Consider the following 15,470-nt stretch of genomic DNA (forward strand, 5'->3'; position numbering starts at 1 on the left):
ATCCCTGGCAGTGTTCAAGGCCAGGTTGGACAGAGCCTTGGGTGACATGGTCTAATGTGAGGCGTCCCTGCCCATGGCAGGAGGGTTGGACCTAGATGATCTTAAGGTCCTTTCCAACCCAAACCATTCCATGATTCTATGATTCTACGACTTTACTCTTCAGTCTGTCAGGTTTGAGTAATTTCCTTTTATCAGTAGCATCACTGCTTGCTAAAGACCTGCAGTTATCACATACTTTTGTCTCTGGTTGAAAACTAGTGTTGAAAATAGCTTTACAGCAGCTGAACATTCTGAGTGGCAGCAGATGACCTTTTCAGTTTGCTTTGCCTTTTCCACTACAGCGAGCGTAGAGAGGAGGATAATGATGATACAAAGCTGTTCTCTGTAGTATTTACTCTGAAAGCTGTTTGTCTTTCAGATAATCATACACATAACTTTCTTACAGGTAATCCAGAAGACAAAGCATCTGGATGAAGCATTAGCAAGGATGGAGTCTCACCAAGCCAGCCAGCAATTCAAAGCCATCAAAAAGTGGCGAGCCAGGCGCCAAAATTCAGTGCAGAGAGAAGGAGGTTTTCTGATGTTTTCCCAAAAGAAAATGGCAAGTGTAAAAGCACAGATTCCAGGGGGTGAAATCAAAAACGGAAGAGATGCTGCTACTTTACAGGTAACACAGAAGCAGTTGAATTCACCAAGCCCTTTAACAAAGTTGCAGAGTGTTTCATGGTCTAACTATACAAGTTACCTTTAGAAGGAGTCTTATGGCAGCTGTATGGGTGATGAAACTGGGAGTCATTATTAAAGTCTGTGGGCACTAGTGCAAGGGCAGAGGCCAAAAAATGAGTGAAAAGTAGTTTTAAAAACCAGCCCATGTTTGGGGGTGGGTTTGGGTGATTGATTTTGGTTGTTTGGGTTTTTCTTATGTACACAGATACGTGCTAGCTGCATGAGAGCCTGTTTAAACACAAAGATCAGAGCCAGCCCTGCCTAGGGTTGCAAAAAAGTACTCTTCCTTAAGCCTCTTGTACATTAGGGCACTAATCTATATGGTCTAGCTTCTAAAGAAGATTATATGTATGGACCCAAGATGAAACAGATGCTGCTTCATGGCCTTGCCTTTACGAGGAATTTGCCCTGGTAGAACACGGACAGTTAGCATGAAACTCCACCTTGAAGGTGTTGGGACACATAACTCTGTGAGCATGTCTGCAAATGCTGTGCCTAATCACTGGTTCATTTATGCAGCTATGCTGAATTTGTGTTGCTGTTGGTACTTCTGATAACATTCAATACAATTTAGCTTGGGGATTCATTTGCTGGTTGTTTGTTTTGTCTTTCAGTAGATAGGTACATGTTCATCTCTGTCTCAGTATATTATAAAGCTCAGTGGACAGACTTCCATGTCACAAGCCAATTCTTCCATTGTTAAGAAGCAAGGCTTCTTTTATTTATATATATAATATGGGTTTTATATATATATATACACACACATATAAGATAGGTTTAGCTCATTTTCTGTATTGATGTTTTTTAAGTAGGCATTAACTTTTTCCTTTATTAAATGCAACATTTGAAATGTTACTTGAAAGACTGAAGAACAGCACTAAAAGTGGTCAGCATGCATAAGATGCAGCTATATTAAAGGTCTTTGCTGGACTATTGGGGTTAGATGGGGCTTGGAGCAACCTGCTCTAGTGGTAGGTGTCCCTGCCCATGAGAGGGGGTTGGAACTGGATGAGCTTTAAGGTCCCTTCCAACACAAACCATTCCATGGTTCTAATGAACTGAAAATCAGAAAAGCTCCTTCGTCAGCTTTAGACAAGCAAGGTGGTAGTCAGTTAGAAGTAAAGATTTAAATATATTGAGGGGGTTCACTCCCAAGTTAAAATCATCATTCTTAGAGGGCTGTATTTCACTGATTGTGAGCTATTTGTAAAGAATCTGTTACTATTTGTAAAGAACCTTGAAATCATTTGGGATCAAAAGTGTTAAGTATCAGAAAATAGAGAAAAACATATTTGTAGCTGAGTTGTTTGCTGTGTTACCTACACCCTTAAGTCTCAGACAGGTAATCTTCTTTGCTATTGCTTGATTGCTGGTGGAAGCTGTGTTACTTGGGTTTGGTCTTATTGTGGATAAACCAGTCTGCTTAAAAATCTCCTTTTCAGTTATTGAAGATGTGGTATGAACTAGACGAGAAGAAACGAAGAAAGTATATGAAGAAGACAAATAAGTGCCCTGACCCAAGCCTTGGTGTTTGGCGTCCAGATACTTATTTTGCATCTGTTTCAGAAGCATTTGAACATGGAGTGGAAGATTATATCGACAAATGGGAATCTGAGAACAGACAAAGTTATGTGCACCCAGTACTGTCTTCTGACAGGTAATAACTTTTGTGTCTTGTCTTCTTTGCACTGAGCTGAGAACCACAATACCTATTTTTGGACTGAATTTGCTAAAGATGAAAAGTCTTTCTCAACTCTTGTTTTTATTATGACCTTGTGAAACAAAGTAGTGGGTTTCAGAATGGTTCCTGAAAGCCAAGTGTGCTTAGTGTGCAGTGGAGAGGCCCTGGTCGTCTGTTTCTTCCAAACCTGAGTTTTCCATGCTGCTAAGGGCTTGGGCAAAGGCTTTATGGAATAGCAGCAATGTATTGCTGTCCTCCTACATAAAAACTAATACTTTATAGTAACACCTAAAATCCAAAACATGCTTCTGCCACACCTTGGGGTTAGCAGGGTAATTAAGATGAGCAAGTGGGAGTACAGGAACTCTTTGACATACTTGGGAATCAGAATCAGAAGCCAAGGCCCCAGTTCTGTGTTAATGGGCAGTGTTTGTCAGATCAAATTGGGATGGACAGTTCTACAGTTTCTTGAGTGTATTTATCCATAAACTTCCAGGAGAAATTGCCTGAAAGAGGTGACTTTATTGAACCGAGCAATGTTTCACTCTCTTCCAAGTTCTTTATTTTGTACATTGAGCTAAACTGAGCTCTACATTGAGCTAAATCTCTCATTTCCTGTCTGCAGATTGAAGGATTTGTTGTATTTAAAGTGGCAGCGGTCTCTCTGTGACCCAGGAGAAGCTGTGGGTCTCCTTGCAGCTCAGAGTATTGGGGAACCTTCCACACAGATGACTCTGAACACCTTCCACTTTGCTGGCAGAGGTGAAATGAATGTCACACTGGGTATTCCAAGGTGAGAAAACTCTGTTCTCAGTGAGTCCTTTGCCATTGTTGGCACTTAGGTGATAATGCTTAATCTCACTGGCAGGTATCTGTGTAATCCTGAGGGCACATGATCCTTCAGTTGAACTGTAAATTGTGCCTGTTCACAACTCCTTTAAAGTTTTGCAATTTTACAGTTAGAAAATACCTGTGAAGGCCCCTGGCTCTTATCTGATGTGTACCAAATGGCTTATTCATTTCTGTATTTTAGTCAGTATGGAATAAGCCTAAAGAAACCATGCTTTGTGGCTTCTGCCCTCTGCTGACCTCTTCTTCCCCCTACTATTAAACCTATTTCTTTCACACACCACATTTCACTGCAACTATGGAATCTGGTGTGTTTGGTATTATGATCACCTATGTAGAAAGAAACCTGTTTTATAGGAGCCAGGTTTCCCCTGGCTCTTCTGTTTGGTCTTTACCAGCCCACACGTGTTTACCAGCCAGTCACCTGCTTGTTGTGCATAACATGGGTGCTGAGCCCAGCCTTGTGCTCAGGTGTGTGATGCCTTAGGTGGGAGATAGTTGGCTTACTTCAGAGAAGCAAGGGAAGAAGAGAAAGCATGAGGAAGCATGCATTATGCATCTGTAGGAAACAAGCTTCATTAGATCATCTATTCTGGGAACAATTTAGTGTCATTTCTATGCTTTTCCTGGAACTGGATGCTAATGTGAGCGAGGCAGCATTGCTGCTGTTGTGCTGTGCCTGAGGAGGAACCAGGAAAGTGAAAAGGAGCAGTGCAATGGTGACCACAGCTCCTGATACATATGGCTCTGATAGAACTGGCAGTTGCTGCATGCTGCCTAATTAAATGAACCAGGTATTTCTGTGCTTGCACAGGGCTTTTATCATCTAACTTGAAAGATCATTCTTCATTTAAAGGTTGCGGGAAATACTGATGGTGGCCAGCGCAAACATTAAAACACCAACGATGAGTGTTCCTGTGCTCAGTACCAAGAAGGCTCTCAAGAAAGTGAAACAGCTGAAGAAAAAGCTGACAAGAGTGTGCTTAGCTGAGGTGAGCCTCCTGTTCAGTGTGTCCTTTGAGAGTCAGCAAAGCAAAACGTCCTGTTTAAGCTCATCAGTTAGTCTGGCTTTGTGGCAGTTGCCATTTTATGAAGGTTTATCTGTGGCTGCAAGATGAGTCCTTTCTTTTCACCTCCTGCATACTGAACCTGAAATACCTGCTAGGAATTGGACTACTGAAAAGAATTGTAATTCCTGTGGCTGGATGAGACTTCAAATTAATTTAACCCGTAGAGCATTGTCATAGGCTACAAACTCTATAGAATGTAAAGGAAGGGTAATTGTTCACACATGGCAGTAGTATAATGGCAGGGAGGGTTTATGTTTGCTGCCATAGCCTTGTTTGGCTTTTTCTCAAGCTCATTTTTGTCAGGCTCTAGAATTGGAGGGGTTTTGTCTTTGAGACAAGCTAATCTGGCTGTGACTGGCATAACAGAGACCTTTCTGTTTGTTGGGAGGAGTTTAAGCCAAAAAGAGTCCAAGAGGGTAGAGTCCTTTTGCCCAGGAGCTGCCACAAAGCCTCCAGAGAAGTTTTTCCAGTTAGCCTTGTGTAATTCTGGTCTCCTGTAGGGAAAACATTGGAATTGAAGGAAGTAAATGAAGCATCTTCATTGAAGGAGTAACATTCCTGCTTGGGACTTCTGTAGGTCTTGCAGAAAGTTGAGATTGAGGAATCCCTGCGTGTGAAGTGCAAGCAGGACAAACATCGCCTCTACAAAATCAAGTTCCATTTCTTGCCCCATGAATATTACCGAGAGGAGAAGTGTGTGAAGCCCAGGGAGATCTTGCACTTCATGGAAACAAAGTGAGTTTGCTTTTAGGTACTTGAATATTTGCTCTTCTTTTGCCTTTCCGTGAGCTCTAAGGGTCTCCGTGTGTTGTTTATTGCTACTGCTGTGGCTTTCAGAGCAACAGCTTCCTGCAGATGTGCTTATAGAAACATCTACACAGCTCTTTTTATGTCTTGAATAAAACTGGATCTGTGGGGTGGTGACACTACAGAATTGTATCAAGGCAGATCTTTCACATGTCTAAAAGCCATGCAAGCAACATAGAATCATAGAATAGTTTGGGTTGGAAAGGACCTTAAGATCATCTAGTTCCAACCCCCCTCTTGTTCCCTTTCTTTGGATGCTTAAATGTTTATTGCCAGCAAAAAAATGTCTGAATGCTTTAAGTGCTCTCATTGAATGGAACTAAACATTACTTTGTTAAATTAGTTTTAAAAGATACAGAAATCAGAAAAGGCTGGGGTTTTTTTTTCCTCTCTTTCCCTTTTTATCCCTGCTTCTTTCCCCATATCTGGCCAAATTTGTGTAGTTAAAAGTAGAACATTTACTGACAAGGCTCTATTGAAAGCTATTTTTGCTTTGTAAGAAGGCTTCATTGATTTCCTCCTCCTTCAGGCCACATGAGTTCAAGCTGGGTCACTTTATTTAACAATATGTGCTTGTTGGTTTGAGAAAGGAAAAAAGTCCAGTCGTAAAGCATCCCTTTGGAAAATCAATTTGAGGTGCAGAGTTTATGTCCAGATGAGATTATAATGTAAGATTTGGACGCATGGCTACACCTGTGATCGTAAGAGAGATGATACCAACCTTTTGATTCCTAAAGGAATGAGAAAGGAGGAGAAAAATTCTTTGCCTTATCCTAGGAGTACTTTTGCATCCACCAGAGAATATGTCCTGTCATGAGCTGACAAGCTTCTTAAACCAAATAAATGACTCTTCTGACCACAGAAACTGACTGGTTCTGCTGAGCTTTGCCATTCTGGGTTGCTGCTTCTTTCAGGTTCTTTAAAATCTGTCTGGAAGCAATTAAAAGGAAGAGTGCAAAGATGGCATCTTTTGCTGAAGTCAGCACTCGGAAGACAACTCGGAAAGATTTAGATGGTGATGAAGACAAGGTACAGAAAAACATTACCTGAAAAATGCCTCACTTCCTTTAGCTGCTTTTGAGAACCAGCACTGGGAAGAGAACAGCATGTTCACACGAAGTGTGTGAATACTAAATTACTTCTTCAGTATTTTCTTTATGCCTAAACTGTCTTTGCACTCTGATAAAAATAACAGGGAAATTAAAGCTGTCTATTAAATCCTAATTGACTTAAGACTGTACTCTGAAAATGCCTGTTTATTTCAGCTTCATTTGAGATACAGCATATTACTCTCTGTTTGCTCCCGGATCAATGTCCTGTTGTAGCAGTGGTTGTAAAAACTTTGGGGAAGATCCTCTTTTTCATTGAAAGGCTTTTGCATGTTCCTTCTGCCACTCCTCTCCCATCAAACGCTGTCGTATAAGCAGGCTGATAGCTTGCCTGTCTTGTAGACATCCATCTCTTTTAATGTTAAAGTTAACTGAGTGTAAGTTCATTATTTCTTTATAGTAGTAGGCTTATAGAAATTAATTTGTCCTTAAAAGCAGAACATGTAACAAGGGATTGTTAAATTCCAGATGTTTGGTTAAAGCCTTTTGGAGTTGATGCTTCCTCACAGTCAGCCTGATTATCTGTTCTGTCATGGATTTCTAGACACAGCATAATCAGGATGCTACAGCAGAGGAAGAAGAGAACATTGTTGATGCGGAAGCTGATGAAGGGGATGGTGATGCTACAGAAGCAAAACGGAGGAAGAACCAGGAAGAGGAGGTAATGATTTGAGAGGTGCTCAGCACTGCACTGTAATTCCCAATTTCTTACGCCTTGGTTTGAGTTGGGAAGGAAAGCTTCCACTGAAACAGAATGCTGAAAAAATCCAAACCTCACTTGAAAGGAGATAGGAAAGTGTCTGCTTTGTGCTGTGCAGTTTTGATTTGGATGGGGGGAATACTATAGCAGAAGATGAGGGCTGAGACTCAGACCTTGGTCATCAGTTGAGCCTGGTCACTGCTGTCCTTTAAGAGTAATGCAGAACCATGCAAGTTAGAGATGGAAGAGATGTGTGTTTCTCCAAAGCCTTGTTCTTCAGGCACTGGGCAGATATGTGTGGCAGCCAGGCTGTGCTGTTGTTCACCTTAACTTTACCACTTGCTGATTTCATGCCTTACTTTACCACATGCTAATTTTGTGGTTCTTCTTAATAAATCTTCTCCCTGGCTCTGCATGTTTCTCTGTGTACACTGCTTCATAATGACTGCTTAAAAGGTGAGTTGCTGTAATTCAGCAAGATGATAGAGTAATTGAAAATGCGAAGGGAATCCCATTATCAGAGTTGGATTATGGGAAGGCCCTTTTTCAGGGCCTAAATTCTGCTACAGTCCCAATAACCTGTAGCATCCTGGACTGTCGTAAGGAATAATGGTAAGATTATAAAGAAATAGAGAGTGAACTGAAGCTGTTGTATTATTACAACAGAATTGCATTTTCATCGTGTCATAAGTAAGATACTTGCAACTCAGCTGTCAAGAATATTCATGACTGAAACTGTTCATGGAGCACTTTGTTTCAGTGTTCTGGCTCAGATAAATAGAACATTATCTCTTCGCAGGTTGATTATGAGAGTGAAGAAGAGAATGGGGAAGAAAACATAGATGAGAATCTGGAAGAAGAAGAGGCTGAATCGGACAAAGAAGAAGGGACTTCTGGTGCTGAAGAAAATCAGAATGGAACAGATGGTGTCGAGTCTCAGCATCTGTCCTTCATGTCTCAGACCAAAAAAGAGAAAGGTAGACTACTTCAGTCAGCAGAGCTGCGAGTAAATGCTGTCGTGGACAGCCACTCATCCATACAGGATTACTCATTTGACACCGAACATGAACTTTGGTGTGAGGTAAGATGGTGGCACCTGGAAACATCTCTGTGTGGTTGTGCAGTGGTTGCACATAGCTCCCGTAACGAATAGGTCTTTTAAGTGCAGTGCTGCTGTTTTGTCTCAGCAATCCTTTATTAATACAGAAAAGTAGCAGAACAAATGTACTTCTTGAGATAATTTTTAGTAACTTACAACATTCAGGACACCTGATGAAACTTCTTTTTATACAAACAGGTTTCTCACAGGTTTATTGTGCTTTAATCTTTAAATATGTGATCATAGAATATAATCATAGGATCAACTAGGTTGGAAAAGACCTTCAAGATCATCAAGTCCAACTGTTACTCCAGGACTGCCAAGTCCACCACTAAACCATGTCACTGAGGGCCTCATCTACACAGTTTGTGAACACTTGCAGGGATGGTGATCCCTGGGCAGCCTGTTCCGATGCCTGATCAAATGAGGCACCACCGTGTAGCTCTTGATGAATAAAAGTGACTGCTGGACTCTTGAAAAAGTCTAAATATCTTAAAAAAACCCCAAGCAATAACCCCAACAAATATACAGCCCACCCCCCAAAAAAAGCCACCCCAAAACAACCAATCCATGTAAGTTCAGAGATCAGAAAGCACAATGTAGGTGGATGCTCCTGGGATGGCATGTTCATATTAGCATCATTCAGCTGTAATTCTAGTCAGAGATTTATGATCCTAAACACACAAGTAGGGGAGTTCCAGTTGTCTACTTTTGGCCTCAAAAGAAGCAGGCTGGTTATTGAGCCAACTTCAAGCTTCCTCACAGAACAACGCTATGCTGGGTTTTGACTCCTAGGTTTCCCTGGCGCTCCCACTGATGAAGGTGTACTTCGACCTCTCCTCCTTGCTTGTGTCTCTCGCACGGAGCACAGTTATTCATGAAGTGAAGGGCATCACACGGTGCCTGCTGAACGAAAGTACCAACAAGAAAGGAGAGAAGGAACTCGTTCTGCACACCGAAGGGATTAACCTTGCAGAGCTGTTCAGATACTCTGATGTACGTAATCTGTTTATAACCCTAAACTGGAATGATCTTTTGTCTTCTAGGGAGAAACAGTGGATGATGGATGCCCTTTAAATGTAGCAGGGGTGATGTGTAGCCTTTTCAGCTCTTAAACCCTCTTCCTTCTCCTTTTTTACCCCCAGATATCGCTCAGTAAAGCCTTTTCTCAAGGGCAGCAAATCAGGTTTTGTGCAGCAGCCTAGTGTCTAATGACAGATAATTTCACACCATGCTTCTTACTGTCTCTCTAAATGTTACTTGAGGGAGTTCTTCCATCTAAACAAATGGCAGGACTTGGAGATGAATAGTTCTGTTATGCCATCTAGCCTGTAACTCTACAAATACACGATTGTTTTAAGCTACATCTTCTCTACTGCTTTGCTAGAAGTTTTGGCTGGCTCAGAAAGCCTGGGCATTTCATTGTGGTGTTTGGAAGATTTTAACATGTTCCTTTGCTGTTTGAGATGGTTTGTTAGTTTGCTGCTTCTAATTTCAGCTAATTTGCTCTTGTGGTGAGTTTTGATTCCAGTATTCTTATTCTTGTATATAATGCTGTGATCATTGGTTTAAACACAAATCCCCAGAATTATCTTTGTCTGTATTTGAGTTGCTGCCTAGTTGTTCTGTAACTGTTGGTGCTGCTTAAGCTAATGAAAACTAGAGGAAAAAAGCTATCTTGGCTTAAGTTCTTTGGAAATACAGAATAACTACTGTCCTAACTTGTGTCTGTGGTTTCTCTGCTTTCAGATTTTGGACCTGAACAGACTTTATTCCAATGATATTCATGCCATGGCTAAGAACTATGGAATAGAGTCTGCCCTGAGGGCGATTATAAAGGAAATAAAAGATGTATTTGCTGTATATGGTAAGATTTCTTTGTATTTTTTTTAAGATAGTGTATATTATAATTTAAGATGGGAAAACTCAACCACAGTGCTTAAAAGTTCTGTGTGCACAATCTTCTCATTTATGTGTGTATTTTTAAGTTGCACCTTCTCCTTATTTTAATCATTCTGTGAACTCTTTGTTAGTTCATTGTTAGGTTCCATTTAACCAGGTGAAAATTCATTAGGTTGAATTTATCCCCCCTTCACAGAGCTTTTCTGTTCTGGTCCATTTATTCTTTACAAGCTGGAAGGTCCAGACAAATTAACTGCTGATGTGTGAGGAAACTAACTATTAGACTTGTGTAGAGGCCCTGAGACAGGATTAACCTTGCCTCACTCTAGCTCTTTAATGGTGGGACTCCAGGCTCCCTTTGTAGTTGAGTTTAATATCTTTCCTAAAATAGCTGCATTTCCTTGTCTGAATGTTCTCTCTGCTTAGATTATTCAGAGTCCAGGCTTGGGGACTTCACAACCTGCTAAAGTTAGGCATGTTGAATTTGCCTTAAGCAAGCTAAGTCTTGCTATGAATTTAACTATTGGGAAGAGGGAAGATTAACGCAGTGGGAATTTTAGCAACCAGTTACATGGAACAGGTTTGCCAGCTGGCAGCCCAGAGTGGTCTGACCTTCACGTAGTTCAAGCACTGCTGGGTAAATGTTGACAGAGCTGTTAATGATCCCCCATGACACCAACTCCGTGTTATTTTTACATAACTGCTGTTTCTTTTTAGCCTAAAGAGGGTTTTCTGTGGATGCCTAATATCAGGCACAGAAAATAGCAGAACCTTTCTGGCTCTGCTTTGCTAATGCAGGCCACAAGGTGAGGGGCTGCAGCTCTGTCCCATCAGAAGTAGATGGGCAGTGTTCAAGGCCAGGTAGGACAGAGCCTTGGGCAACATGGTCTAGTGTGAGGCATCCATGCCCATGGCAGGGGGTTGGAACTGGATGAGCTTAAGGTCCTTTCCAACCCAAACCATTCTGTGATTCTATGATGTGTGATCCCCTTCTGCATAAAGCAGACTTTAATGATTTTATGTAGAGCAATTCAGCTGCCTTACAGCATTCTTGATGGTTTAGTTTCCCTGGAGAGAGATTGGTTTGTATTATAGTGAGGTCTGTCTCTCTTGTGTATTTGAGGGGAGCAGTTAAGCCAGCGACTCACAAAGAGGTACAACTGCCAGAAGACTGTTACTAGAGAGATTCTCCATGTTGATTAGATTCAAGGGGGTTAATTTAAGCCTGATTTACTTTAAAACCCCCAAACCTTAGCCCTTGGGTGCTCTGATGATTGCTCTTTCTTGTCTTCTTAGGGATTGTGGTAGACCCTCGGCACCTTTCACTCGTGGCCGATTACATGTGTTTTGAAGGATTTTATAAACCACTGAATCGTTATGGAATTCAGTCCAACTCCTCCCCTCTGCAGCAGATGACATTCGAAACCAGCTACAAATTCTTGAAGGAAGCAACAATGATGGGTAAGTGGTTTAGTTTCAAATCGATGGCTGCAGCGTTTCACATCGGCTTTGTTTTCGTTGTAACTTTCCACTATTTCGAGTAATGCATAATTGCATTAGGGAAAACAAAATATGCCAGAGGCTACAATTTTAATGAAGCCTTTGCCTAGGAAAATGTTCCAGATGTTTTTAATGGAATTCTGTCAGCTTCAATGAAGTCAGCTCCCACATGTCATTTGTGGGGTCTGCGACTCCTTTCTTTTAAGAATTAGATAGGCATTTTTATAACATTGTTGAGATTTGTTAGAGCAAAGCTTTATAACACACTACTAAATTTGCCTCCTTCTGCCTCTGCTAATAAAATTGTCACCTCTGCTTTGTTTTCCTGTCTCTGTTAGGATTTCCATGTTCTCCTTTCTTCTCTCCTCAGAATTTTACTGAGAGAACAGGCCTCCTGGTTGTTACTTTGATTCTGGTTTTCTTCTGCTTTAGCACTTCACTATCTTTGCTTGTTTCCTCAAACACAGGCAAAGGATCAGGCTCATTTATCTAATGGTGGGTTGCTGGTGCCATGTGGATGCCAAAGAGTATCCTTTCTGCCCTCCAGTTGCTGCTCTGGAAGGTGTAGGGGTCACATTGGCTGTGTGGATCATGCAGGACATCTGAAATCCAGCACTAGCCACCTACATTCAGGAGTCCTCTCAAAAAAGCTTATGCTTTGAGTCTGTCACCAAACACAGTTTGTGAGATCTCATCCTTGGCTACTAATTATGTCTCCCTTTTGCAAATAGTCCTGGTTTCTATCACTTGCCAGTTGGAGGCTTTCATTCTTGGATGCCGCTGTGCTGCCTCTTACAAATGGGAGAAGCTCCCAACATGATCTCTTCAGCTAGTACCTTAAACTGCCTTGCACAGATGCCACAGATACTTTATCCTTTTTGTTAGTTTTATACCTTTCCTGTGAAGGCAGTTTGGTTTTTAATTAATAGCATTGGTTACAATTGACTGCATTCACCTGAAAATCAGAAAGGAACAGTGTAAATCCAGGGTGAAACCGAACTGTTTCTTGCACAGTTGCGCTCTCTCTCTGGGTTTACATGCTATCACATACTGACTTACAAGTATGCTTCTTGCCAAGTGAAATGTAATTCTCTTTATGGCTCACATCATGAATAAAGACAGGAAGTGCCTACTGACAGAAGGGCACCATGAATTGGCAGGAAAGCTGCACTGATTACCAGTGGAGGGACTTAATGATTTCACCACGGTGGAAATCAAAGTCATAATGTGGATTGCAGCCGTCTGGATCTAATCTGCTTCAGTGTGATTGATAACTTGACTGTACAGTTAAAGAGATGCTGCAAGGGTGCCCGCTGTGATCAGTAAGAAGGAAAGAAGGAGGTTTGTGGCCACTGTGCACACCCAGTGTGAGAAGCACCATGTAAGAGTGTGGGGGTGACCCATCAGGCTGACCAGCGTTTGGGGCGCATCCAAAGTGAGATCCCTTTGGCTGTTTGCTCAAAGAATAGCGCTTTGTTAACATCACGTGAGCAAACAGGACGGTTCTGACTGTTTTGCTGAATGACCTAACAAAAGAGCTTGGTTTCCTTCAGCTGGCACACATTTGGGAGCAGCTATGTAGTTATTCAGCTGAGATCAGAGCAGCACATGCCGTGCACTGTGCTGTGGTGCAGCTTCTCTCCCATCCTCTGTAGAAAGCACAGTACATTCTGCTCTGTAGAATAAAGATGTACCAAACTCAGCAGTTTAACAGTTTTATTTCCAATCTTCCAACTACTCTAATGACAAGATTCCAGCGTTAGGATGAATGAAAACCAGCCTGGGTGCTTATAAAAACCAATGGAAGCAAACCAGCCCTAGTCAGACATGTCATCTGGAGAGCTTCCAAATAGCTGTGACACTATTTCGCTACAGTGAGTAACCACAAAATCAAAGGAATTCATGGAATGTCTCTCCAGTGAAATGTTCGCTTCATATCTAGCCAGAAGGATTTAAAATCCACATCAAAAGGATTCACTCTAACAAAGGAAAAAGGCAGCAATGAAAAGGGAATCTTTCTGGTTTTGCCTCACATGCATTTTTTTAGTGATCTATTTAATCAGCAAAATGTGTTCACTGGAAGGTCAGACCTGTGTTCCCTTAGGATTCAGAACGTGTTGTCTTTTCATGCTGAATAGGGGGAGTTTAGTAATGTGTGGCTTAATTCTTTGCTTGGACAAAAGGGTTGGGATGAGATAATAGTTACTGTAAGAGGGGCAGGAAGAGTTTTGGGCTCCTGCTCTCAGATACACAAATGGAATCTGAACAGTAGGTGGCAGTGCCTTGCTCAAACTAGGGGGGGGCTGAACCATGTAACCAAAACGCTCTTTTCAGCACTGAGCGTTGGGAATCCTTTGGAAACATCCTGATGGGAGTTTTGTTTGAATTCTGTTGCAGGTGCCTACGATGAGCTGCGATCCCCTTCTGCATGCCTCGTGGTGGGAAAAGTTGTTAAAGGAGGGACTGGTTTGTTTGACCTCAAGCAACCCCTTAAATAGTGATTTGGTGGTAACTTAAGGATTCTGATTGGAATATTCATCATAAGAGATACGTTTGCTCTACAGCTGTGCAGCAAGAGCACATACTGTGTCCCCTGTCATCTTCCTGTGCCAGTAGGACCTGGGTACCTAATCAGGTATCCAGGTTCATCTGGATACGTGATGAGCCTAATGTGTTTAGTGAGAATGTCTGCACCTGTAGGAGCTTTGATCCAAAGAAACATTTCTTTACTGTTCATTAATGTTAAAAAGGAGATTATTGATTTACATGGGAAAGAATAAAATGCAGGAGACCATCTGGGTCTCAAACGGACCTTGCAACAGCAGTGGCAGAACGAAGTCAAAGCAGAACCTGTTGATGCTGACCAACTTCTGTGGGGCAGAATCCCACCTTGGGGGCAGTGCCAGTTGCCACATGGGTGTTACATGACACATTTGCAGTGTTGGAAGTCACATTCAGAACTCAGAGGTGCAGCTGGGCAGCGCTGTGCTGAAGCTTCAGCACTGTATGGAAGCATCTGTGCTTGAGGCCTCTCTCTTGCTGTGCTTCCACGCACTGCCATGGCTTCTAGAAGCTTTAGAGGATGCATGTCCTCCTTCTGCTACTTCATTTATATAGAATTTTATATGTCTGTGACACGATTGTTAAATTTCTTGATTAGCTGAAGACCAGAATTCAGGGTTTTCATGGTTTCTGTAAGCATTTTCCAATGCTTTAAGAATTCTTTGTGTGGAACAGATCTCCACACAGGGAGAAACCTGCCATTTGATCAAGATTTATTCCTTAACTGGCAACATGAGCTGCTGTAACAGTGGCTACACAAGAGACTCCTATAAGAATTACCAAAACAGAGGTTTAAAGCTATTTTTGCTTAGATATTCTGTATATCAAAGAGGATATTTAATAAAGGAATATTGTGAACGCCCCATTACGTGGCTGTGTTACTGAAGGAACTTTGTCGTGCAGCCAACAGCCATCACTTTGGCTGTTAGAAATGGTGTAGCTGGGAGCTGTCAGCCGCTCTTCAGACATCAGACTTTCTTGTTATGCATTTGATTTTAATCAGAATGCAATGCACACGAGTAGTTAACATTGGAGTTTGCTCAGCACCATCTAGGCAGGTTTCAACCCCTGCTCATTCTCAGTCGTACCTTGAAGCTGGTGGAGAAGTGCCAGAGCTCATTTAACCTGCTGAGGAGCTCCTGCTTCCAGTGGAGCTGTGCCAAAGGGAATCACATCAGGCAGTGGGAGACGGTTGGGATTATGAAGGAGCCTCTGTGAAGTATCTCAATGGGCTTCATTCTGCCCCAGCCCCTGAAAACTGTGTCCAATGTGCCGGAAATGGGGCTGAAGCTCAACAAATGCATTAGCTCGGTAGGTCTCTGGTTTCACTATGCAAATGTTCATGAAAGATTTCCTTGTGTCTTCCTTCAGCTGTAGCACCTGCTGGGTATTTGTCAAACACATGTTATCCTGTGAACAACCACGGAAATCAGTTGGATGCAGTTGGCAAATGGGTAGTTGGGAA

General features: G+C 42.0%; 1 protein-coding gene across 1 annotated transcript in view; it reads left to right on the forward strand.

The window, feature by feature from the left end:
• Window positions 1-14,868, forward strand: part of POLR1A (RNA polymerase I subunit A) — a 35,914-nt gene extending 21,046 nt beyond the window's left edge. The window contains exons 23-34 of the mRNA XM_030491899.1: window positions 446-667; window positions 2,169-2,383; window positions 3,033-3,200; window positions 4,113-4,248; window positions 4,904-5,061; window positions 6,048-6,162; window positions 6,787-6,903; window positions 7,742-8,023; window positions 8,837-9,037; window positions 9,791-9,908; window positions 11,240-11,404; window positions 13,841-14,868. Of these exons, the coding sequence (XP_030347759.1) occupies window positions 446-667; window positions 2,169-2,383; window positions 3,033-3,200; window positions 4,113-4,248; window positions 4,904-5,061; window positions 6,048-6,162; window positions 6,787-6,903; window positions 7,742-8,023; window positions 8,837-9,037; window positions 9,791-9,908; window positions 11,240-11,404; window positions 13,841-13,941 (1,998 nt within the window). The 3' untranslated portion in view covers window positions 13,942-14,868. The remainder of the gene's footprint in view (window positions 1-445; window positions 668-2,168; window positions 2,384-3,032; window positions 3,201-4,112; window positions 4,249-4,903; window positions 5,062-6,047; window positions 6,163-6,786; window positions 6,904-7,741; window positions 8,024-8,836; window positions 9,038-9,790; window positions 9,909-11,239; window positions 11,405-13,840) is intronic.
• Window positions 14,869-15,470: the final 602 nt, after the last annotated feature.

This window comes from Strigops habroptila, chromosome 7, assembly GCF_004027225.2.
Source record: "Strigops habroptila isolate Jane chromosome 7, bStrHab1.2.pri, whole genome shotgun sequence".
In the NCBI taxonomy this organism is placed as follows: Eukaryota; Metazoa; Chordata; class Aves; order Psittaciformes; family Psittacidae; genus Strigops; species Strigops habroptila.